The sequence below is a fragment of the Loxodonta africana genome, chromosome 10, assembly GCF_030014295.1.
Source record: "Loxodonta africana isolate mLoxAfr1 chromosome 10, mLoxAfr1.hap2, whole genome shotgun sequence".
NCBI lineage: Eukaryota > Metazoa > Chordata > Mammalia > Proboscidea > Elephantidae > Loxodonta > Loxodonta africana.
Genome location: NC_087351.1, coordinates 43,051,730 through 43,078,081, shown reverse-complemented (window position 1 = coordinate 43,078,081; position 26,352 = coordinate 43,051,730). Strand labels below are relative to the sequence as shown.

The following is a 26,352-nucleotide window of genomic DNA, read 5'->3' as shown; positions in this document are numbered from 1 at the left end:
CTCTCACAAAAGTTTCTTAGTGTGTATAGGTCTTGAAGCAGCATAGTATTTCTTAACTTTTTATGTGCTATGAGGCACCCCCTCCAAATAATAGGATTGAATAAGCAAGTTTATGCTGGTCGCTATAAAATGGAGAAATAGTACTTTAATAATACAGGGAAATAGTTTTTAACAGTGCTGTGATCTAAGACCTCATTTCATATATAAAAATAACATGGCAGCCTGGTGAACAAGTCCAATCAACTCTCCATTAAACTGTAAGAACAGTAAAGCAGTCATGCTAAAATAAACTGTACTACTTTATCTCTTGGAAATTAAATCCTGAGTGAAGTGTATATACTCCATAGTGAAAATTTTATTGCCTTGTAGAGAGGAAAAAGTCTAAAAAATGCAACCAATTTCAGATGAAGATTTCCCGCATAGCTGTAGTTATGGAAAGCCTTTTCCTTATTACAGTTGTTAAATGTTACTTTCTTCTATTTTGCAACCAAATGGTTATTAGCTACACGTTTTTAAAAACTCACTAGTTCATGTTCCTTGGGAAACTAAGTGCATAAAAATACACACTACGGTGGTAAAAAACAAACCTTGCCTTTTATGTGTATATTCTCTCAAATATTTAGTGGCCTTGGGAAAACATTTTCCCCTTTCATCTAGGATTTTAAGTTATTTTCATGATGCCTTTATTTTCTATTCGGATTGAAATATTCTGTCATTAATAGCAATATTTATAAGAAGGAACTTATTTACTTCAAAAACGTCAAATTGTTAAAAGACTAACCAGTCTCCTTCAAAGTTATCTTCTTCCTTCCATCCACCATCAAGATCTATAGGATTTCAGTGCCTCCCCTTAAGAAAAATAAAAACAAAAATAATCTTTCCACCCCCCTCCCAAGCCCCCAAAACACAACTCCCTACGAAAGAACAGGGAAGGCAAAGTGGAACAAACTGCGACGGGCGACCAGGCGCACAAAAGTGGGACAATAAAAGCTCGGGCTCGAGGCGAAGACGGGGAATCCAGTCACTACGTCCGTAACGACCTAGGCTCTTTGCGAAAAGAATGCGTCCCCAAAGCTCGGGGAACTGACCGCTGCTAAGAAACCATAGAAAGAGCGAGTGACAAGTAGAGAAAAAGGCCCGATCCTCTGGGACTGCCAGAAACACGCAAGGAATGCAAAAGAAACGTCAGGAATCCGGGACGGGCTGCGGTCGGCCGGCCACCGCGACCGGCCCGGTTAAAGCAGAGATCCGAAGCAGACCACGCGGCCCAGACCCTTGGGTGGGGAACGACACTGGAAGGCTGCCCGCTCCAGGGAAACTGATAACCTCAAGCACCCGGGCCGACCGGCTCTCAAACACCGAAGTCCTCGCCTCGGCGTCGGGACCCGGACATCCGGAGAGGGGCTGGGGGCGGGCCTAGAGGCGGGTCCCGAGCCCCTTCCCCGCCCCCTAACTGCGAAGCTCAATGAGCTCCCAGAGCGCCTGCGTAGGGTGAGGCCGGACTCTATTTGGCTATTTGGAGTGAGGCGGCAGCGGCGTACTCTACCCGGCATGCAACGCGGGAGCGACGGCCCTACGTCTACCCCCTTCCCAGCCCTGCCCTCTCTTCCCCCTCCCGCCACGGCCCCCCCTCCCCTAATGTGAGTGACTGAGACTGGCAGATGGAGGTGGGACTGTAATGGCGGCGGCCGGCAGCTCCTTGCTCTGACCCACGGCAAGCACACTGCAACGACCCCCTCCCCGCCCCTCTCCTGGCCGGCCTCCGCCCCGTCACCAGCGCGGGGCTACCCTCCCCGGCCCTTCCCCCAGCTGTCGGCGTTTCGCCCTGCGCCCCGGCCGGGGCCCCACACACAATGGACGAGCTCGCTGGAGGCGGTGGTGGCGGCCCGGGGATGGCGGCACTTCCCCGGCAGCAGCAGGGACCTGGGGGGAACATGAACCTTTCGCCGGGGGGGAATGGAGCGGCGGGCGGTGGGGGTCCTCCGACCGCCGAGGGAGCGGGCCCCGCGGCAGGCCCTGAGCTGTCCCGGCCGCAGCAGTACACTATTCCGGGGATACTGCACTACATCCAGCACGAGTGGGCTCGGTTCGAGATGGAGCGGGCGCACTGGGAGGTGGAGCGGGCCGAACTGCAGGTACCTCGTTGGGGACAGTGTGCGGGGCAGCTGCGGCGGCGGGGATCTCGGCCCGGGGGTGGGGCCGGGACTCCTCTCAGCCGGAGCCTGCGGCCTCGGGAAGCCGAGAGGAACCTACCTGTGCGGCTCGGGGGCGACGGTTCTGGCGACAGCTCCTCCTGAGTCCCCCTCCCTCTTTCCCGCAGAAGCTTGCTCCCCAGCCCTCAGTGGCTGCGCGGTGCGGGCTTCCTCGGGGCAGCCATTTTGGCTTTTAGTATGGCGTCTGCGGGGGCTCCTCCGGAGGCGGCCTTCCCGGGCCTCCGGGGCTTGGAGCCCAGATACTCTTAAGAGTTCGGCGTGGGGCTGCTGGGCACTGTGTTGCTCTCACTTGTCTCTCTTGAGGTGGAGAACCCGAGGAAGGGGACTGAGAAGGGCATTTTACCACCTTTTTCAGGACACCCCCTTCCGATTTGGCTTGTCTGACCCCCTCCCCCGACTTGGTACGCACTTGACCCTTGACAGCCACGCTTCTTTTCTGGGCTGCTACCGTACACAATGGCTTGAGGCTTACCTGTGAAGTTTTAATTTCATACCTGTCAACTGTAAGTGCCTTATTACCTGGGACGTTGCCTGACTGAGTTGGATCTTTTGCAGTTCTTCCTTACTTAGTGACTCATCAACGCTTACTATTCTCAAAACTGAATTTTTCTTTTTAGAGTGCCCTTAACCAGACACCTCCCCTTTACCCATAAAAAAAAGCCACACCAAACTATCTGTGCTGTATTTATGAAAGGCCGAGAAAAGATTTAGTATTAGCTTGAAGTAAAAAGTACTTATATTACTAACTCACCTCAGGGAAGCACAGTTAAATGTCCTCAGAACCCATTACCCTCATAATTGAGCCAGACTCATTCCTCTTAAGGTGAGCCTTTGGATGCACTAGGATGTGTTAACCTAACTTTTGGAAGGGGTTGGTAGCTTCAGGGCTCGTGTCTTGGATTTAAAAATTGCTCCATCTTTTTGAAAGGATTGTTCAACTTTTTGGGATATTTGTGTTTGTTTTTAAATTCCTTTTCAGGCAAAAGTAGGCTTAGAAGAAAAAAGTTTCCACCTAAATAGTGCTGCACCTGTTCTTCAAACTAGTATATATTTAGAATGTAAGCAGTGTTGTTTACTGACATATATGCCATATATGCCCACGATGAAGAGTTAGGAAAACATGGTGTTGAAAGATGGAAGATTGGAATAACTTTTAAAGAGTGTCTCAGATATGAATCTCTTCAGTTTGATTTTGAACTTGTAAACTTTTTATTTGACTCCTCAAAGTGGATAAAGTTAATTTTTTTTTAAAAAGTAAGAATAGTAATATGTTTTGACACTTTTTTATCATATCTTGAACAAATTCATTACAGACTAACACCTGTTAGTTCAGTGTTTTAGAATTGTGTTTTGATAAACTATTGGGCTTTTAACTTTCAAAGAGCTTAAGTCAGAATTATTTATTGTTTCTTTTAACTTGAGTAAACCCTGGTGGTGTAGTGGTTAAGTGCTTTGGCTGCTAACCAAAATGTTGGCAGTTCGAATCCACCCAGTGCTCCTTGGAAACTCTATGGGGGTAGTTCTTTTCTGTCCTATAGGGTCGCTATGAGTTGGAATTGACTTGACGGCAATGGTTTTCTTTATAGTCTCCTTTAAAATACTTGTGATTTATAGAGCGCTCTTAGTATGAAACTTTCTACTACACCATGCTTTAAACAAATTTAGTTTTCTCTGTAGGTAGAGTGAGGTTTATAAACCATTTTTAAAAATTTATAAGTTGTACTTACAAATGCATTGAGGCATCTGGTCACTGAATAACACTTGACCGGTCCCTGATGCAGTGTTTGTAACTTTTGCGTTGTTGTATGCACGTTTGGATTTTAACAATTTCCAAGTTCGCAATTGTATTAGTCACTCATAATCTTTGTTAATGTAAGTAGCTGGGAAAATATCTTACTTGTATGTCTAAATTAATAAAATAGTGAATCCTTTACTATCTGCTGTAGCCCTTCCACTTCTTTCCTTAACAGCAAAAACAAAAATCCTTTAAGGGAGATTTCTATTGCTTGAATTCTTCCTGGATTTCTTTCAGTTAACCTACTATTAGTACTTTAGTTCTGATATAGCCATCTTAAGTTTTGCTTATTTGTTTTGAAGAAGTTTTACAGTATTTCCAGACTGTAAATTTTTTTCAAGGGTTTTTATTATTTCACAGATTCATTTGGAATAAAATGTTCATGATTGTGTTTATCTGTTCTTGTGCTATATATTTCCCTAAAATGTTTTGCTGGATTACTTAACAGGGTTTCAGGTGTGTTTCTAGTATATTGAATTTGCTTTAGATGCCTTAAGATTGTTTGTGAGATCCATATTTAAAAATACATATGTTGGATGAAAAGTTTATGAGAGGGTTTAAGTGAAGCATCAGTGGATTTTAATTGTAAACAAACCCATTTTCAAGAAAGACAGCATAAAAATAAGACAAACTGCGTATTGATATAGCATCTAGCCCTGGGAGCACTGTTCATCTACACGTATTTTTAAAGTGTGATTTTTGAAACTATTAGGAACATGAGAGGTCAGTGTATACCTAATGTTGATGTAAAGTTTTCATATGGAAATCACATTTTCCCTGGCATTGGAAAAGATATCAAATTAGAACTTTGCAGTATGATTCTGTTCTCTGTAAGAGCAATTTGGGGTAAAAGTCTGCCTTAGAAACCTGGAACTAAACCAAAGGATCGTGTCTTAAAGCTCTTTCATCTCTTATCTTGGTCTCGGGTAAAGCATTGTTAGTAAGGTTTTAGGACAGTGGTTCCTAAATAGGAATCAGAATTATTTGTGGAACTTTAAAAAAATGTATACGCCTTTGCTTCATTCTACAGAGATTTGGATAATTTGGTCTAGGGCTTTAAAAAATGGACTGTTTCTGGGATTTTGACAATTCATGCTATAAAAATTATAACTGCCATTTAATAAGCATTAGAACTTTATGAGGTAGGTATTATCTTTATTTAATACATGAGGGAACAAAATCAGACAAGTTAAATAACTTTCCAGAGGTCACCCAGCTATGAAGTATTACAGCTGAGATTTGAACCCAGGTCTGTTTGAGTCCAAAGCCTGTGGTCTTATTGCTGCTCTTGTAACCACTGTGCAGTACCATCTGTTTTAGCATTTTTTTATAGAAATGAACTCTGACTTATAATTGTGTAGCATTATGTGGTACATGCCACTTCAGTACATTTCAACAAAGTTTATTGAGGCTCCATAATATGCCAGGCCTAGTTTATGCATATGACAAGTATATTCTTATTTTTTTCTCAGTAGTTGGTATATAATGGATGTATTTTTGGTATTCAAAAGTGCTTATTTACTAACTGTAAAAATATGACGTGGATAGTACGTGGAAAATGTAGTCCAGGAGTTTATATTCTAAAACTACTTATTCTCAAGCAAATGTAAAATGTTTAATTAGTGCTTGTGTGCACACTCTGGCATACAGGTGGTGATAACATGACAGATGTTGCTGCCTGAAGTTCCATATGTTAATAGGAGATATTTTGCTTATCTCCATTTTTAAGGCAGAGGGGGAGACTTTAACTGTTTCCCCCATACTTGGATGTTATAGTCACGGTTTTCAGATGGTAGTGGAGAACAGTGATTTACAAATCCTGGTGCCTTTCTATGACAAGGTTTTGATGAATCTACAATGAAATCATGAGAAGTAAGCACAGAACAGTAAATTTTTCATAAAGGCTCTTCCGAGATTTTTAGCTTTCATATATTTTTGTTCTTAATGTAGTTTCTTGTTTTAAATGATGGTGATACGTAATAGAGTGTAAGCTTAAAAAAATCTTTATTTGATAGAAGTAAATATCTACAGCTTTATGTCAGCCTCCCTGTTTCTTCTTGATGTTCTTGGGAAAAAAAGTCTAGGGACCACTGATACAAAATTCTTTTATTTCCACCTTTCTCCCATTAATCCCACTCTGTAGTTGGCCTTTTTGCTCTTCTGTAATTACTCCTGTCTGAACACCTTGTAGAGCACTGCCTTTTTTATGATTGATGTGAAATGCCAAATCCTGGGCCTTTTTCTAGACTATAGGCACTTAACCAGTACTTTCTGCTGTTAATTATTTCTTCCTTGGAACCCCCTTTTGTGTTTGACTTTCATTCTGTCATTCCCCTTGTGTTCCCCATGGTCCACTTAACACTTTTCTTTGTATTTTTCCTCTCTTGTAGTTTGTTACTTTCTTGTATTTTGTTCCCATTGTGGTTCTGTTTTTTTTTTTTTTTTAATGCTTTCATTGTGTATTTTACTCAAAAATCAGATTTTCAGCCACTGTTTCCTGTTTAATAATGTTGTTAGCTGCCATCAAGTTGACTTCTGACTCATGGGGACCCCATGTACAATGGGGTCAGACTGTTGTGATCCGTAGGGTTTTTACTGGCTGATTTTTGGAAGTAGATCACCAGATGTTTCTTTCTAGTCCATGTTAGTCTGGAAGTTCTGCTGAAACCTGTTCATCCCAGGGCTTGGAACCCATTCAGTCATAGCTGACAAAGTGAAACCAGAAGAGACTTGAATTTTCACAATTTGGATGCTCTGAAGCAGTTACCTGTATGGGAAAGTTATTGGTCCAAGCCCTGGAGTGAGAGACTTCAAAGAGGTAAAGCGAGCCCTTTCAGGAGCCTGATGCAGGACTGTGGAAAGTGACACAAATTCAAAGCTGCATGCTTGCCTCCATCTTTGAGCCAGGCAGAGGTGTTTCTGACTGTGCTAAAATCTGACGGGCCAGAGATTTGGCTGTTAAGCATCACATAAGCTGCCGTTGTTTTCTAAGAGGGAGATTAGATTTCTAGCAGGGCATTGACCTGTAATTTTTCTCATTCCTGTTACCAGTCTGGCTCACCCAATTTTTAGTAATTTGGGTCCGCTCTGGTTTCACTTCCTCGGCCATGATTGAACTGGGAAGAACTGGTTTGAAGCCCTGGTTCAGCACCATTGCAACACGCAGGCGTCCACGGACAGACAGCTGGGTGATGGCTGCACATGATGTGCATTTGCTGGGAATCAAACCTCCTGCATGGAAGGTGAGAATTCTACCGCTCAGCCACCAATGACCTCATTTTAACAATACCTAACGTTTATTGTTTACTGTTGTTCCAGTGCTTTTGGTATTGACTGATCCTCAAAAACATCGATAGGTTGGCACTTTTTTTTTTTTTTTCTTGGACACTAGAATATTGAGGCCCAGAGATTAAGTAATCTGCCCAAGATAGTGCAACTAGGAGGCAGCAGAGCTGGGATATAAACCTAGGCAGGCTGCCTCTAGAGACCAGGTTCTTACGTTTTGGCTTCCAGGTGTCTCAGACGTATTTCTAACATCCTGTTTAACTTTTCTACCTCAAATTCAACACATCCATTATTTAGTTCATTTCCAGTGCCTGCCTCTTTCTGCCACAAAAACAAACTTGCTCATTCTCCTGTGTTCCCTATCTTCATTTAATGTTATAACTATGCTTCCCATCACTAAATGCTAGAGAGTTTATTGGGTCCTCCCTCTATATATGTTCAGCCTCTGAGTTTTATGGATTCTAGCATAATTATTTACTCAGGAAATATATTTGAGCAATGGCACTGGGTCTTACTTTGTGCTAGGTGCTGGATATATAATGATGTATGAAAAAAGACCTTGTTCTTCTGAAGTTTATACTCTAAAAATAACAAAATGTTATAAATGAGAAATTTAACAGGATGCTGAGAGGACAAATGGTGATGGAAATACGCACAAAAACCTGTATAAAGCTTTCAAATAATAGTTAATATTTATTAAGTACTTTCTATATGCCAGGCATTATTTTAAGTGCTTCAGTATGTATCATTAATATCACCCACAAGGAAAATTTTGTTGAAGACCGTTCAAAAGCAGCTGCAGCAGTATATCAACAGGGAATTGCCAGAAGTTCAAGCCGGATTCAGAAGAGGACGCAGAACTAGGGATTTCATTGCTGATGACAGATGGATCCTGGCTGAAAGCAGAGAATAACAGGAAGGTGTTTACCTGTGTTTTGTTAACTATGTAAAGACATTTGGCTGTGTGAATCATAACAAATTATGGATAACATTGCACAGAGTTGGAATTCCAGAACACTTAATTGTGCTCATGAGGAACCTGCATGTAGATCAAGAGGCAATCATTTGAACAGAACAAGGGGATACTGTGTGGTTTAAGGTCAAGAAATGTGTGCGTCAGGGTTGTATCTGTTCACCATACTTACTCATTCTATAAAAAATAAAATAAAAATTTTTCTGTAGGCTGTACAAATAATCCGAGAAGCTGGACTATATGAAGAATGAGGCATCAGGATTGGAGGAAGACTCATTAACAACCTGCAATATGCACATGACACAACCTTGCTTGCTGAAAGTGAAGAGGACTTGAAGCGCTTACTGATGAAGATTAAAGACCACAGCCTTTGATATGGATTACGACTCAACATGAGGAAAACAAAAAACCTCACAACTGGACCAATAAGCAACATCACGATGAATGTGGAAAAGATTGAAGTTGTCAAGGATTTCATTTTACTTGGATCTACAATCAACGCTCATAGAAGCAGCAGTCAAGAAATCAAAAGATGCATTGCATTGAGTAAATCTGCAAAAAACCTGTTAAAAGTGATGAAAAGCAAAGATGTCACCTTCAAAAGTAAGGCGTGCATGACCAAGCCATGGTGTTTTCAGTCGTTGCATATGCATGTAAAAGCTGCACAATGAATAAGGAAGACTGAAGAAGAATTTACACCTTGGAATCGTGGTGTTGGTGAAGAGTACTGAATATACCATGGCCTGTTAGAAGAATGAACAAATCTGCCTTCGAAGAAGTACAACCAGAATGCTCCTTAGAAACAAGGATGGTGAGAGTGTGCATCACGTACTTTGAACATGTTATCAGGAGGAATCAGTCCTTGAGGACATTATACTTGGTAAAATAGAGGGCCAACAAAAAAGAGGAAGACCCTCGATGAGATGGATTGACAAAGTGACCGCAACAACGGGCTCAAGCATAACAGCAATCATGAGCATGGCGCAGGATTGGGCAGTCCATCTCTGCAATCACAGTGACTTGCATTGTGCATGCTTGTATTATTGCAATTTTATTTTTATTGTTATTTTTACTTTTCAGTAAATTGAAAACACTTGAGCAGGAACTTCTTGGTGTCGAGTATGCCAGGTCCTGGTATATTTTGTCGGACTCAATTGAAACCGTAATAACTCTGACTACATGAAAGTATTACACGTCCACAAAAAGAGCTATTGACGGTAGCACTCATTAACATTTAGTAAGTGCTTTCTGTGTGTCAGGAATCATTCTCATTTTCATACTAACCCTATGAAATAGGTAACAGTTATTTGAGAGAGAAGGAAACAGAGAGGGGTTAAATAACATGCTCAGCTTGACACAACTAGTAGATAATGAAGCCAGAAGCTACTAAGTTGCTTTTGACCAATATCTTATCCTGTCTCAAGGCAATACCAGTATCTCCTGTTCATTGGGACCACCAATAAGTAAATAAGTGACTAATAGGTTCAGTGCGAGCCAATTGAAAAGACTACAAATGAAGCAATTATAAATGTGTAGTAAAATTTTGGACCATCTTTAGACCTTCTTAAAAGATTTTAAAATAATCTAAAAACTTTTTAAATTTTAACTTTTTGTATAGGTAATGCATGGTTCAAATTTAAGTTTTGTACCTACCCCCTCCCCCTCCTTCATTGGTAACCACTTTTATTAGTACTATATGTATTTCAAGGAGCCCTGGTGGTGCAGTGGTTAAGCACTTGGCTGCTAACCAAAAGGTTGGCAGTTTGAACCCCCCAGCCACTCCATGGGAGAAAGATGTGACGCTCTGCTTCCATAAAAATTACAGCCTTGGAAACCCTATTGGGGCAGTTCTGCTCTGTCCCGTAGGGTCACTACGAGTAGGCATCTACTTGATGGCAACTGAAATCTACTCAGTGGCAGGGGGTTTTTTTGGTTTATATGTATCTCTCCAGTGTTTCTTTATGTGGTTAGATATAAGCTAATATGAATATACTTTTCCTCACTTTCTTATGCAACCAATCCACTACCATCAAGTCGATTCTGACTCATAGCGACCCTATAGGACAGAGTGAAACGGCCCCAGAGAGTTTCTAAGGAGCGCCTGGTGAATTCGAACTGCCGACCTTTTGGTTAGCAGCCGTAGCACTTAACCATTATGCCACCAGGGTTTCCTCTTATACAACAGATTGTATGTTGTATATCCGTTTTTCACTTTACGTTTAACATACTCTGGAGATTTCGGACCTCTTAATGGAGAGTATCCTCACTTTTTTCTAACAGCTGTGTAGTAAGTATTCCACTGTGTGGCACAAATGGTTAAGCTAACCAAAAGACTGACAGTTCACATCTACCTAGTGGTGCCTCAGAAGAAAGTCCTGGCAATCTTCTTCCAAGAAGGTCACAGCCATGAAAACCCTGTGAAGCCCAATTCTACTCTGTAGCACATGGGGTCACCACAGCAACTGGTTTGGTTTTCCCTGCTCATGGAGTGTCAGAGAAGTCACAACTTCAATGAAAATGAATCACTGCCTAGGATTTATGCTCTGTGGTGGTTTTTTTTTTCCCCCCCCTTAAATAGTAATGAATAATTTGTAAGACGAATATTTAGTGACTAGACAGAACTTATAATAAATTCAAAATAAAAAGGTTCCATATTATGTGCTATAAATCAGCTACATATATATATTTTTTAATGATGCAGCGAACATTTTTAAATTAGATATTTTCTTTTATTAAGACTGAATAAGTTTCAGGAATGAATTATTTCTTTATGCCAATATGTAGTCATTGTTGAAACATTACTTTGTCCTAAAACAGCAAGATGAACATTTTTTGTTTAATTAACTTTTATTAAGCTTCAAGTGAACATTTACAATTCCAGTCAGTCTGTCACATGTAAGTTTACATACATCTTACTCCCTTCTCCCACTTGCTCTCCCCCTGTTGAGTCAGCCCTTTCAGTCTCTCGTTTCGTGCCAATTTTGCCGGTTTCCCTCTCTCTCTATCTTTCCATCCCCCCTCCAGTCAAGAGTTGCCAACACACTCTCCAGTGTCCACCTGATTTAATTAGCTCACTCTTCATCAGCATCTCTCTCCTCCCCGCTGACCAGTCTCTTTCATGTCTGATGAGTTGTCTTCGGGGATGGTTCCTGTCCTGTGCCAACAGAAGGTCTGGAGAGCATTGCCACCGGGATTCCTCCAGTCGCAGTCAGACCATTAAGTATGGTCTTTTTATGAGAATTTGGGGTCTGCATCCCACTGATCTCCTGCTCCCTCAGGGGTCCTCTGCTGTGCTCCCTGTCAGGGCAGTCATCGATTGTGGCCGGGCACCAACTAGTTCTTCTGGTCTCAGGATGATGTAGGGCTCTGGTTCATGTGGCCCTTTCTGTCTCTTGGGTTCTTAGTTGTTGTGTGACCTTGGTGTTCTTCATTTTCCTTTGCTCCAGGTGGGTTGAGACCAATTGATGTATCTTAGATGGCCGCTTGTTAGCATTTAGAACCCCAGACGCCACATTAAGATGAACACTTTTGTATTTTTAATGAATTTATATACAGGTAGTCCCTGACTTATGTCAGGTTTTGTTCTGACGACTCCACTGTAAGTAGTTTAAGTCGAATACCTCTCTACTGTTTATTTTTTATAGCCTTCTATACAGCAGTGTTTTGAACAGTAAATCATGAACATTGAATATCTGTGAGTGAACATCTGAGAATGATAACATCAGCAAATTACATGTTGCAATATTGTATGTAGTACGTATTACTAACAATAAGAAGTACAAAAAAAAAAAAAAAGCAGTTGTAAGTGCAGTCCATGGTAACTCAAATACTTGGTAAGTCAGGACTACCCATGCTAGTTCATCTTTTCCCCTATTTACTTATTCTGCTGATTTTTTAAAATATGTTAAAAGGTATTTACAATGAAGGAGTCATTGGTCTTGCAAAATTCTATCATGTAATCTCCAGCACCGTTTCTGTCACCAAGGCCTTATCTTCCAAATCTACCGTTCTTTCTTCGTTTCCATCTTTTCGCAGTTCCAGTCACTGGTAATTATCAATGCATCTTGATTGCATGTTTGATCAATTTCACACAATTTACCAACAGAAGTTGATAAAAATCTTCAATTTCTTCATCTTTGGCCTTAGTGGTTGGTGCATAAATTTGAATTATAGTCATATTAACTGGTCATCCTTGTAGGCATATGGATATTATCTTAGTCACTGACAGTTTTGTACTTCAGAATAGAGCTTGAAATGTTCTTTTTGACGACGAGTACAGCGCCATTCCTCTTCAATTTGTCATTCCTGGCGTAATAGACCATATGATTGTCTGATTCAAAATGGCCAGTACCAGTCCATTTCAGCTCACAAATGCCTAGGATATTGATGTTTATGTGTTCAGTTTCATTTTTGAATGATTTTCAATTTTCCTAAATTCATACTTCGTACATTTCACGTTTCTATATTAATGGATATTTGCAGCTGTTTCTTCTCATTTTGAGTTGTGCCACATCAGCAAGTGGAGGTCCCGAAAGCTTGATTCTATCCATGTCATTAAAGTCAACTCCAAGACGACAGCTCTTCCCCAGTGGTCTTTTGAGTGCCTTCCAACCTGAGGGGTACATCTTCTGGCACTATATCAGACAGTGTTCCTCGGCTATTCATAAGATTTTCACTGGCCATTGTTTTTCAGAAGTAGCCTATCTTAGTCTGGAAGCTCAGCTGAAACCTGTCTGCTGTGGGTGACCCTGCTGGTTTTTGAAATACCGATGGCATGGCTTCCAGCATCACAGCAACACGCAAGCCACCACAGTACCACAAACAGGCATGTGGGGAAAGTGTTAAAAAACAAAGATGTCACTTTAAAGACTAAGGTGTGCCTCACCAAGCCATGGTGTTTTCAGTCACCTTATATGCATGCAAAAACTGGACAGGGAATAAAGAAGACCGAAGGAGAATTGACGCCTTTGGATTATGGTGTTGGCAAAAAATATTGAATATCCTGGACTGCCAAAAGAACAAACCTGTCTTGGAAGAAGTACAGCCAGAAACGTCAGGCAGTATTTCGTTATGTTGTACGTAGGGTCACTATGAGTGAGAACCAACTTGATAGCACCTAACAATAACAACTGATTTCTTTAAAAACTACTAATTACCATATGTTACATAATAAGATTTTTGTTTTGTTACATATTTAAGTTTTTATTTTTTGTTGCATTTAGTATTTATTTTTTATTAGTTTAAATACCTTATCTGTTGTTAAAGTAATGTATTTACATGAAAATTAAGCTACAGAAATGTAAAAAAAATAGTGATGACGGTTTTACGTAATCCTAATCTTTCAGGAACAGCCACTGCTGTCCTTTTGGTGTATATCTTTTTAGAACTTTTTTTGTAAATATACAGCATTGGCTCTCAACTGGGAACAGCTTTGTTCCCATAGGACATTTGACAATGTCTGGAGATATTTTTGGTTATCACAGCTGGGGGTGGGTACTACTATCATTTAATGGGTAGAGATCAGGGATGCTGCTAAAAATCCTACAGTGTACAAGACAGACCCCACAATAAAAATTTTCCATCCAAAAATGTCAATACCGCTGAGATTAAGAAACGCTGCTACACAACTTTATGTATATGAGTGTATAGATACAGCATCTCGTATCCATTCATGTCCAGTGCCTAGAAAAATACCTGGCAGCAATATAATTGTTACAGTAAATAATTGCTAAGGGAATATATTGATACAAAATAAGCTCATGGCAACTGGTTTAAATAGTTGATTTGGAGTCCCTGGGTGTGGTGCAAATGGTTAATGCGCTTGGCTGCTAACCAGAAGGTTGGCGTTCTGAGTCTACGCAGAGGCGCCGTGGAAGAAAGCCTGGTAATCTACTTCCAAAAAATTAGCCACTGAAAACCCTATGGAGCACAGTTGTACTCTGACACATGTGGGGTTGCCATGAGTTGGAATTGACTGGACGGCAACTGGTTTGGTTTGGTTATAGTTAATTTTTTTATAGCATTGTAGAGTTAAGTTTATGAAATACTATCTTTTTTTTGAATTGTACTTTAAGTGAAAGTTTATAATTCAAGTTAATTTCTCATACAAAAACTTAACACATGCATTGTTATGTGACCCTAGTTGCCCTCCCTACAGTGTGACAGCACACTCCTTCACCCTGTATTTCCCATGTCCATTCAGCCAGTTCCTGTCCCCCTCTGCCTCCAGTACTGTCATATCTTTAAATTAATTTTTTGCAGAGAACACACGCCCAAATACTAGAATGCTTATGGCCAAAATATTTGTACCCATTCCAAACAAAGGTGATCCAACAGAATGTGGAAATTACTGAAAGATATCGTTATTATCACACACAAGTAAAATTTTCCTGAGGAACATTCAAAAGCAGTTACAGCAGTATATCGACGGAACTGCCAGAAATTCAAGCTGGACTCAGAAGAGGACGTTGAACAAGGGATATCACTGATGATGTTAGACAGATCTTGACTGAAAGCAGAGAATACCAAAAAGATGTTTACCTCTGCTTTATTGACGATGCAAAGGCATTCGACTGTGTGGATCATAATGAATTATGGATAACAACGTGAAGAGTGGGCATTCCGGAACACTTAATAGTGCTCATGAGGAACCTGTACATAGATCAAGAGGCAGTTGTTTGGACAGAACAAAGGGATACTTCCTGGTTTAAAGTCAGGAAAGGTGTGTGTCAGGGTTGTATGCTTTCACTGTACTTACTCATTCTGTATGTTGAGCAGATAATCCGAGAAGCTGGACTATGTGAAGAAGAGGGTGGCATCAGGATTGGAGGAAGACTCTAACAGCCTGTGGTATGCAGATGACAACAGCCTTTCTTGCTGAAAGTGAAGAAGACTTGAAGCACTTACTGATAAAGATCAAAGACCATAGCCTTCAGAATGGATTATACTTCAGCATAAAGAAAACAGTTCTCACAACTGGACCAATACGCCACATCGTGATGAGAAAAGATTGAAGTTGTCAAGGATTTCATTTTACTTGGATCCACAATCAACAGCCATGGAAGCAGCAGTCAGGAAATCAGATGACTCATTGCCTTAGGCAGATCTGGAACAAAAGACCTCTTTAAAGTGTTAAAAAGCAGAGATGTCACTTTAAGGACTAAGGTGCGCCTGACCCAAGCCTTGGTGTTTTGAGTTGCCTCATATGCATGTGAAAGCTGGGCAATCAGTGAATAAGGAAGACTGAAGAAGAATTGATGCCTTTGAATTACGGTGTTGGCAAAGAATATGGTGCGTTGGCAAAGAATATGGTGCGGCAAAAGTACGAACAAATCCGTCTTGGAAAAAGTACCGCCAGAATGCTCTTTAGAAGCCAGGATGGTCACCCTTCAGTCAAAGATTGGACAGGCCCTTGAAACATAGCAAGATTAAAGGGCACACTGGTCCAGGGGCAAGGACTAGAAGACAGGAGGTACAGGAAAGCTGGCAATAGGGAACCCAGGGTTGAAAGGTAGAGTGTTGACATGTCATGGGGTTGTTAACCAGTGTCATAAAACAATATGTGTACTGAATGTTTAATGAGAAACTAGTTCTATAAACCTAAATCTAAAGTACAATTTAAAAAAAGAAAAAAGGGGTGGCAAGACTTTGTCTCACATACTTCGGACATGTTACCTGGTGAGACCTGTTCCTGGAGAAGAACATCACGCTTGGTAAAGTAGAGGATGAGCGAAAAAGAGGAAGACCCTCAGGTGGATTGACACAGTGGCTGCAACAGTGGGCTCAAGCGTAGCGATTGTGGGGACGGCTCAGGACTGGGCAGTGTTTCGTTCTGTTGTACATAGGGTCACAGCCCATCCTCTCTGTCCTGCCCATCTTCTTAGAACCAGCTACTTGCAACTCTTTCTGGTATTTATCTCCTTATCTTAAAATAATTATTAACTTGTCCTGAAATTATCAAACATTACTTTTAGTCTATCCATTATGGTAGTAGAGGATTTACCACACTTCTTACATATCCTTTTGCCATATTCCGACATAGGTAATAAAATTAGTTAAATCGGTCATCTGTTTGCATTGTGAGTCATGAGTCAAGAAGTGTACCTGTGATGACTTTTTCTGTTTTCTGTGCATTTTTTGGGTTGTTTTTCTTGGCATTAATTGCCTCTTTATTTTCATTTGTTTTGTTTCCCATGTACCTATTGCTGTTTTTCTGAAAGGCCCTGTAAACCTTTCAGGGTTTTCAAACTCTCAAAGCACATCATATTATCTACCAGTATGCCTAATATGTGTGTGTGTGTATGTGTATGTGGAGGGAGTGGAGAGAACTGGCCTCCCAGAGCTGCCTGTCCTCTTGCTCAGATTTAGACTCCTTGTTCTCAAGACTTGTTACCGAGTTTTTATTATGAAACTTTTGTTTGCTGCTGTCTTGTTTGGGAGCCCCCCACTTTTTTTTTTTTTTCCCCACTGGATCCCATTCTACCTCCTTTCTTGGCTGACTCCTTCATTTTGCTGAAACATATTATTTTATCATTTATTGAAAAAAGTTGCATAAGAGGCAAATTCTAGGAACTTTGTGTATTTTTAAAATGCCTGTATTTTATTTTCACACTTGGTAGTTTGGCTGGAAATAAATTTCCATCTTGAAGGCATTCCTCTTGTCTTTGAACTTGCATTGTTGCTTTTGAAGAGTTTGGTGCTGTTTTGATTCTTGATTCTTTTTTGTGTGTGTATGACTTGAATTTTGTTTCCAGGTATCTTTTGTTTACCCTGGTGTACTAAAATGTCATGGAAATGTATATTGTGTCAAGCACTGAGAATTCTTTTACTCCTTAGACCAGTGTTTTTCAATGGGAGCACTGTAGGCATTTAAGTGGTACCATATTTCTGTTTGGAAACCCTGGTGGTGTAGGGGCTAAGTCCTATGACTGCTAACCAAAGGGTCAGCGGTTCAAATCCACCAGGCGCTCCTTGGAAACTCTTTGGGGCAGTTCTCCCGTGTCCTATAGGGTTGCTATGATTCGCAATCAGCTCGATGGCAATGGGTTTTATATTTGTGTTTGATTGTGTTGTGCACTGTAGGATTTTTAGCATCCCTGGCACGCAACACTAAATGCCAGTACATCCCCCCTAGTTATTGGGCCAACCAGAAAAGTCCCTAGGCATTTCCAAATACCCCATATGGTATTTGGTGGTATGGTATGGGGTGGTAGTAGCACTGCTCCTTGAGAAGCACTGCTGTAGTTGCAAATCCTTTGGGCGCTTCTTTTCTTTGGATGATGGTCCTCCTGAACTGATTTAAAATTTTCTTTTCTCTCCTGTTTTCCTTCTCTTTTTGATTTGTTTCTGACGTATTTCCTTCAGCTTTATTTTGCAGTCGTATTAAATTTGTAAAAATGTTTTCTTCTCTGATTTTATTTTTTAAACAATTGTATTCTGTTCGTATTTAACGGACTTTTCTAAGCATAGTAGAGTTTTTGTTGACGTTTTCTTTCTCTGAATTGTTGGTTTTCTCCAAGTTTTTCTTTCAGTGTATTTCTATTAATGCTTTCTTCAAGTATCACTGGTAACCTTTTAAGAATGAGGTGCTAAAAGCCTGGATGGAACTGTGAGCATGAACAGGGCCTTTTAATGGATGGGTCTCTCTCTGATCATCTTCCTGGTTTAAATATTATTCCTGTGCTATACAAGCAGTGCTGATTTAGAGATATTTAAAAGTTTCACAGTTTCTTGGCTCATTGGTTCTATTTGTATCTCACTTTTTTCCTTTTGGGCTCAATTTCCTTCCTCCTGAAGTACTACAGTCTTTTGTACTCTTTCACGGAAAGTCTGTGTGTGGTAAATTCTGAGTCTTTGTTTGAAAATGTCACTATTTATCCTCACCCTTGAATGATTGTTTAGCTGATGTGGAATTGTAAAATTTCTCTCAGGACTTAAAGATAATCCATTGACTTCTGGCTTCTATTGTGGCTGTTCAGAAGTCTGCTTAAAGTGGAATTGTTAGTCATTGGTAGGACTTTTTTCCTGATTACTTCTAAGGTTTTCCTGCAGGTTTACCATAGTATGTTTATTTAAAAAAAATTTGTTGTGCTCATAATTCATTATACTTCCTGACTTTAGGATTCTTATCTTTCAGCAGTTTTGAAAATTCTTAGTTTCACCAGTTACAGTTTTCATACTAGAATTTTTTTTTCCAACTACCTGTTAGGGTCTTGTTATTTTCTCATATTTTTTATTTCTGCTCTTATGTCTTTAATCATATTTTCAATTCCTTTGTTTTTGACCTATGGAAATTTCTCTTACTAATTTAGCAACATATACGTTTAAACTTATAAAATGTTTTATTCAGCATAATACAAAGTGTTCTGAAGTAGAACAGTTTTCAGATTATCTTGTCTTCGTAATTAGCTACATAATTCATTTTCCATTCAGCAACCTGAAGAATCATTTTTAAAGTATAAATTGTATCATGGAATGCCCTGCCTAAAACCTTTAAGTAGCTTCTTTCAGCATTGAGAATAAAATCCAAACTTCTTACTGTGATCCACTTAAAAGGATCTGTCCCCTGGCTCTTGCTTATCTCTCCATCCTCGTTTCATGCCAACCTCCTTCCCCTTGCTCACTGAGCTTCAGCCACACTGGCTTCCTGTTACTCCACACTTAAGTTTTGTAGGTGTTCTGCCTGAATTGAACTTTTTATGGGTTTTTGAAAGCTGTCAGCTTCTCATTTATTGACTTTTAAGTTTCATCTGAGGTGATGCTTTCTTAGTATTCAGGGATTTTTGTTTATTACCCTGTGATAATAAGCTTGCGGCCAGTCATCCTGCCTCTCTACCCCGTGTTACTTAATCACACACCCTATAACTGTATTATTTGTTTACATTTTTATCTCCTTCACTAGAGTGTAAAATTGGTAGGGATGATAGGTAGAATGTGCAACTTGTTCACCACCCACCGAGTGTTTTGTGCCAAGTACGTAGTAGGTACTCAGTAATCATTTAGTTAATATTGAACCATTTAGCGTAATGAGTAAATATTGTATGTTTGTGAGGAGCGAGGCACAATGCTTAGTGTGTACTGAGTGTGTAATAAGTGGTGATGCCATTTTTTTATTAATCCTTGTATTTTCAAACTCATTTTCATTTCTTCAGAATGGCCTGCCTAATTTTTTCGAGATAATTGACAGTGACTTTTGATCACATCTGCTTTAGCTTTCTCATAGATTTCCTTTTTTATTTATAATTGGTTCACTGAGCTTTACTTATAATTGGTTCTCTGAATTCTCCAGATAACTTCCTGTTGGTCTTGGATGTGTCCATCGTAATTTTTTGAAATTTTAGCTAAACAGACATGAGTATTTTAGTGATTACCATCCTTGTGCTGCATTTTGTTTAGAACCCACCTGCAGGATGATTCTTAAATCTCTCTGCTGAACTTTTGGAGCTTGGTTTCCTCAAGTCTTGGGTCAGTGTCCACATGTTTCTAGAATTCCCTTTCTTCCATTATTATGTGGTCACTTTTACCCTAGATTCTTTTAATTTCCACTTCACTGGCCAGTTCTTCCTTACGTAAACTTTAGGGCCTTGACTTTCCTGTAGTTATTGCATTGCCATGTTTGTGAATTTCTGGTGTATGGTGTTTTTATGTTCTGTGCTGTTTTTTTTCACTTTTGTCTTCAAATTCTAGTTTCTGTAAGCCATGTTCAATTTTTTTTAAGTCCTCGTTTGTAAGCCAATAGATGTATCAAACTTCTAGCTTCTGTTGTGCCATCTTGTATATGTAAATAATTAAAAAACGTAAGACATCTGGTACAAATTTCTTACTTTTGCTTTAAATATAATCGCTAATGAAAAGAATGGTTACTTTTTAATTTAAAAGTAACAGTATTTCATTTATGCTATTCCTTAGTACGTATTAAAATATTGTAGCTGGCTTTTACTTGTTTATGAAATTGATAAATTCAATACTTACCGGTTACATGCTTTTTCTCTTTGCATCAGGTATGTGCTCTTCCATTTCAAGATCTGATTTTTTTTTTAATAGGGTTTTTTTTTTAATTAACTTTTATTAAGCTTCAAGTGAACGTTTACAAATCCAATCAGTCTGTCACATATAATGATTTTTTGTTTTGAGGGACTAGTTTATTGTGGATTTTTAAAAAGTTGTGCTTTAAGTGAAAGTTTACAAATCAAGTCAGCCTCTCATACAAAAACTTATATACACCTTGCAGTGTACTCCTAGCTTCTCTCCCCTTAATGAGACAGCACGCTCCTCCTCTCCACTCTGTATTGCCCTTGTCCATTCAACCAGCTCCTGTCCCCCTCTGCCTTCTCATTGCACCTGCAGACAGGAGCTGCCCACATAGTCTCTCTCGTGTGTCTACTTGAGCCAAGAAGCTCACTCCTCACCAGTATCATTTAAGATCTCATTTTTTTAAATTGATATTTCTAAAGTCTGAACAATGATTTTGTTTTAAGTTGTAAAGAATACATGAACTTTTGGTCAACAGTTTTACATGAAATCACCTAACTGCCTATTAAAGGCAACGGTGCCCAATGAAACATAACCAGAATTTGAATCTAATTTAGACATTAATTTCAACAGAAGCATGCAGGGTGGCTAGATATGCTCCATAAACCTTCACCCTTACCTCCTTTCCCACTGTCTCAGCAGATATCTGTGCCTCCTACTTAACAGAGAAAATAGAAACCCATCAGATGCAGACTTTTTTATATTCCTGCTACCAAATCCACAAATTACACGTGTGCACATCTCCTTTTCTTAATCCCCCCAAAAAAACAAACTTTTTTTTTTCTTAATGCCACTCTTAAAATGAGAAAGACCTCTCTTATAAGATTTACTTCCACCAGTTGTTGTTCATCTGTTTATTCTTTCATTTACTGTTTACTGAGCACCTACTCTGTGCCAGGCACTGGGAATTCAGCTATAAAAAAAAAAAATAAAAGCCTCTTGGAATGTAAATCCTAGCGGATAGAGAAAGAAAATACAGTTTATCAGATGAAGATTAGTGCTGTAGGGAAAAGTAAAGCAGGGAAGGATGGTAAGGAATGGATTTGTGTCAGAGGAATTACTATTTAAACATAGTTCTTAGGGAAGGCTTCATTGTTAAAAATCAGCACCTGAAGGAGGTGAGTTACATAGACGTCTGTATTGTTTCATTCAGAGGGAACAACAATTGCAGAGCTCAGAGTAAGAATGTCTTTGAGGAACTCAGATGGGTCAGGGAAGTGGAAGGAGTGAGGGAGATTTGACTCTATCTACAATTGCTGCAGCTTCCGGGATGAGAGAGTTCCAATGTAGTTTCTTACCACTAAATGGTTACTTGATGTCCTTGAAGGGTGGTGTATAGGGTCCTGGGGTTAGCCTTGATCTCTGCTGGTCTGTATTATTGGTAGGTTGCATTTTGACAGCAGCGGGAGCTAGATCTGTCTTGGTAAGTGGAAGTTCATGTTGGGTCCATGACCTTTTGGGCCAGTGTATAGCCTCCATCTTTGCCTTTAGGACAGCTTTGCATTTGTGCACCCATTATCTTAGTACTGTGGTGGGTGGTGGCAGAAACTGACTGATGTCAACTGACCAAGTCATTTTGTCTACCTAGTTGTTTAATGCCTCTTTGTGACAGGTACTCTCTGGTGAGTGTTAATATAAACAATAGAGATTTTCATACTTCATGCCCCTTTCATATGTCCATCTCCTTCCTTGTCCGAGATAAGTCAGTCTTTCTCTTCAGGCCTTTGACCAACTGGCCAAACTATTCACCACTGCCCGTGAGCTCACACATATTCTAGCCTTGAGCCACTTCTCTTTCCCTTTAAAGTGGATAATCAGGTGTACTGCCTGAGGCTATGTCCACTGGGAGGATTGCCTCTCATCATAGTTTCTCAAGGCCGTCCGTGTAGTGCATCTGCCATCCATTTCCAGCTTGCGCCTATATATCAAGTGTAATGGGTTGAACTGTGTCCTTCAGATATTTTGAAGTCCTCACCCCCAGTACCTGTGAAGGTGACTTTATTTGGAAATAGGGTCTTTACAGGTATAATTAAGATCACTGAGGAGGCCCTAATCCAGTATGACTGGTGTCCTTGTAAACAAGAGACGTAGACACACTGGAGCATGTCATGTGACAGTGGAGGCAGGAATTGGAAATGATGTACCTATAAGCTAAGGAACACCAAGAATTGATGGCAACACCAGAAGCTAAGAGAAAGGCATAGGACAACTTCTTGCCTAGAGTGCTCAGAGACAGCATGGTCCTGCTGACATCTTGATTTTGGACTTCTGCTGCCTAGAACAGAGAATAAAATACTGTTGTTTGAAACCACACAGTTTCTGATACTTTATTACAGCAGTCCTAGGAAACGAAGATCCCAAGTTTTTTATTCATCAGTAAACCACACTTGGGCAAATATAAAGTTTGGCTCTTGTAGATAGCATATAGTGGGATCATTTGGGAAAAAAAAAAGTCTGTGGGTCTCTGCCCTTTAATTGGAATATTTAATCCATTTATATTTAACATAATTACTGATAAGGTAGGATTTATATTTGCCTCTTTGTTACTTGTTTTCTGCATGTCTTAGGTCTTTTTTCTCTCCTGCAATAACTGCCTTCATTTATGTTAAGTAGGTATTTTCTAGACTACTATTTTTATTGTTTTTGTTTTACAAACAATAAGTGAATTAACATCTTAATTTCTCTGGTTTGCATTAATACCAACTTAATTACAGTAGTATACAAAACCTTTGCTCCTTCAAAGCTTCAATCTGTCCCCTGCATTTGTGCTGTTATTGTACTACAAACTCTATCTTTATAGATTGTGTACCCACCAGTATAGATTTTGTATTGCTTTATACAGTTGTTTTTTTAAATCAGATAAAAGAAAAAGAGTTACAAACAAAAATATATTTATACTGTTACTTATATTTGTCTATAAAGTTACTTTTACCAGTGCTTTTTTTCATGTGGATTTGATTTATAGTCTAGTGTTCTTTCATTTGACTGTAAGGACCATCTTTAGTATTTATTGTAGGCCAAGTTGGTTAGCAACAAATTCTCTCCGTTTTTGTTTATCTCAGAATTTCTTAATTTCACCTTCATTTTTAAATTTTATTTTGTTGAGAACATACACAGCAGAGTATACACTAAGTCAGCAGTTTCTACATGTACAGTTCACACTGATTACATTCTTCAAGTTGTGCAACCATCTTCACCTTCGTTTTCTGAATCCTTCCTCATTAACATATACTTATTGCCCCCATCTAATCTTTTAAGTTGCTGTTTTCAATTTGGTCCCATATAGATAGATCTTGAAAGGGCACCATGCTCTCAAGGCAGACATCCTTTACAAATTAAGCTAAACTATCGTTTGGTTTAGGGAAGACTTCTGGGGATATTTTTGGTTTAAGGTTTAAAGGTTATCTCAGGGCAGTAGTTTTGGTGGTTTATCCAGCCTCAGTGGCTCTAGAAAGTCTAGATTCCATGAGAATTTGAAACTCCATTCTTCATTTTCTTTCTTCATCAGGATTCTTCTATAGAATCTTTGATCAAAATGTTTAGTGGGGGCACCATCCAGTTCTTCTGGTTTCATCTTCATTTTTGAAGGATAGTTTTGGTAGATATGCCCTTGGAATAAATCATTCTATTGCCTCCATAGTTTCTCATGAGAATCAGCTGTTAATCTTCTTAGGCAATCCGTTGTATATGATGAGTCACTTCTCTCATGATGCTTTCAAGATTTTCTCCTTTTCATAGGCTTTTGATAGTTTGATTATAATGTGTCACAGTGTGGATCTCTTTGAGTTTATCCCACTTAGAGTTCATTGAGCTTCTTGGATGTATAGATTAAGGTTTTCATCAAATTTGAGAAGTTTTTGGCCTTTATTTCTTCACATGTGTTTGTACCTTTCTAGCCTCTCCTTCTGTGACTTCTATTATGCTTATTTTAGTACATTTGATAATGTGCCACAGCTCCTTGAGGCTCTGTTCATTTTGCTTCGTTCTTTCCATTTCTCAGAGTGGCTAATCTCAATTTACTTGTCTTCCAATTTGCTGGTTCTTTTCTTCTGCCTATTCATATCAGGTGTTGAACCTCTCTAGTAAAATTTTCATTTTAGTTTCTGCTTTTCAACTCCAGAATTTCTGTGTGGTCCTTTTCTTTCTTCTTCTTTTTTTATTTTTTTTTTAAACATTTTGTATCTCTTTTTTCACATTGTCTACTTGACAAGGCATCGTTCTCATACTTTCCTTTAGTTCTTTAAACATGATTTCCCTTAATTCTTTGAACATATTTAAAATAGCTGATTTAAAGACTTGGTTGACTAAGTTCAACTGGCTTCCTCAGGCAGTTTATGACTGCTTTTTTTCCCTGTGTATTTTCTTGTTTCTTTGTGTGTCTCATTATGTTTTGTTGAAAACTGGACATTTTAAATAATACAGCTTGGCAACTCTGGAAATCAGATTCTCTTCCCTCCCCAGAATTTTTTTATTGTTACTGTTTGTTATTTGTTCAGTGACTGTTCTTAATCAATTCTGTAAAGTCTGTGTTTTTTGTTGTGTGTGGTCACTGAAGTCTCTGCTCAGTTAGCTTGGTGGTTAAGCTAATAATTGGGGTGTTGAATTCTTTGGATGCCTAGAATCTTAAGTCTCCCAGCCTTTGCAAAGGGCTTTGTGTGTGTTTACAACTCTGCCTCAGCTTTTACTTTCTGTTTGTGCAGAGCCTTAAGGTTAGCCAGAGGTAAGAGTGTACGGTCTTAGGTTTTTCCTGAGCATGCCTACAGCCCTGCACATGAGCATGGCCTTGTAGATTGCCAGTAGTATGTAGAGTCTTTTCAAAGCTCCCTCTGGACATACCATTTTAAACTTTTGATTAGCCTGTTGTTTGCCCCAGATGTTATCCGTTACTCCAGGCAGCCATGATGTTAGGCAGTTGCTTTTTCAACAGACACCCAGGGCAAAGGCTGTTGCACTGGGTGAGGTTTGAGTTGGCAGTTTTTCTGGTGTAGTTTTTCAGAGAACCACCGGACACTTCAAATAATGAAAATTCTCTGGGAATGGGGCATTGAAGGAGATGCAACCTGATTCTGCCCGCTTCAGTGACTGCCAGGCCGCTGGGTTTTCACTGTGATTGTGAACTGTTGGTTTTCACAGTTACTGCAGAGTTTGGAAAAGGGGCAATGGGAATAGGTCAAATTAAAATGCCACAAAACTCTTGTTTTTACTGAGCTTCAGCCATATTTATCGAATAAACATTCCCCAGATCGCGGCAAGCCTTTGGTTAATTTCCAGAGTTCTGGAGAAGTTGATTCTGACAATTTTTGCCAGTGGTTTTGTTGATTTTTATGGAGGAGCGAATTTCTGAGGTCTTTACTTTGCCAGTGTTGCAGATATTACTTCCCTTCATTGTCTTAAAGCAAGGATGAGAAGCAACACTAGCTTTTAATAAGGAAATATGGTTCCTTCCGCAAGCTCAGAGGATTCCAGAGGACTTGGAAATTGGAAGGGAGCCCTGGTGGCGCAGTGGTTAAGTGCTCAGCTGCTAACCAGAAGGCTAGTGGGTCAAATCTACCAGCTGCTCCCTGGGAGAAAGACGTGACAGTCTGCTTCTAGAAGGATTTACAGCCTTGGAAATCCTCTGGGGCAGTTCTGCTCTGTTCTGTAGGGTCGTTACGAGTTGGAATCGACTTGATGGCAGTGGGTGGGTTTGGTTTGGTTTGGGGATTGGATATTTTCAGGTTAATCAACCCATATTTCCACTCCAAATTTTAGGCTCCTGGTTCTTTTCTGTCCAGGGCCCTAAGCTTGGCATAGCACACTTGTCCAAGTTGAGCGTTTCACTTTCTTTGGAGCTGTGCTGCTCTTATGGTTAGGTTTTGGGCTTGGGCCTTAGCCTATTGTGTCTTCCTGCTGCTGGAGGTGAGAGTGTCTTTTTAAGCTACCAAGGAAGCAAACTGGCTTTCACATTTAGCGTTTAGTTGCTGATTATTCATTTTCAGCCTTTTGTTGTATTTTTTCCCAGAGGTTCAATTGCCATTAGCAACAACCACTCAGTTTCATTGTCCTTATAATTACTG

General features: G+C 39.8%; 1 protein-coding gene across 5 annotated transcripts in view; it reads left to right on the top strand.

Moving 5' to 3' along the window:
* Positions 1-1,668: 1,668 nt before the first annotated feature.
* STRN3 (striatin 3) overlaps positions 1,669-26,352 on the top strand; it is a 111,045-nt gene continuing 86,361 nt past the window's right edge. For 2 of the 5 annotated variants that reach the window (XM_023546073.2, XM_010588568.3), the window contains exon 1: positions 1,671-2,135. In XM_023546073.2, the coding sequence (XP_023401841.1) occupies positions 1,854-2,135 (282 nt within the window). In that variant the 5' untranslated portion in view covers positions 1,671-1,853. Of the gene's footprint in view, positions 2,136-6,481; positions 7,251-26,352 lie in introns of those variants that run through there. The other 3 variants (XM_003408700.4, XM_003408701.4, XM_064292373.1) reach the window with 3 other exon arrangements.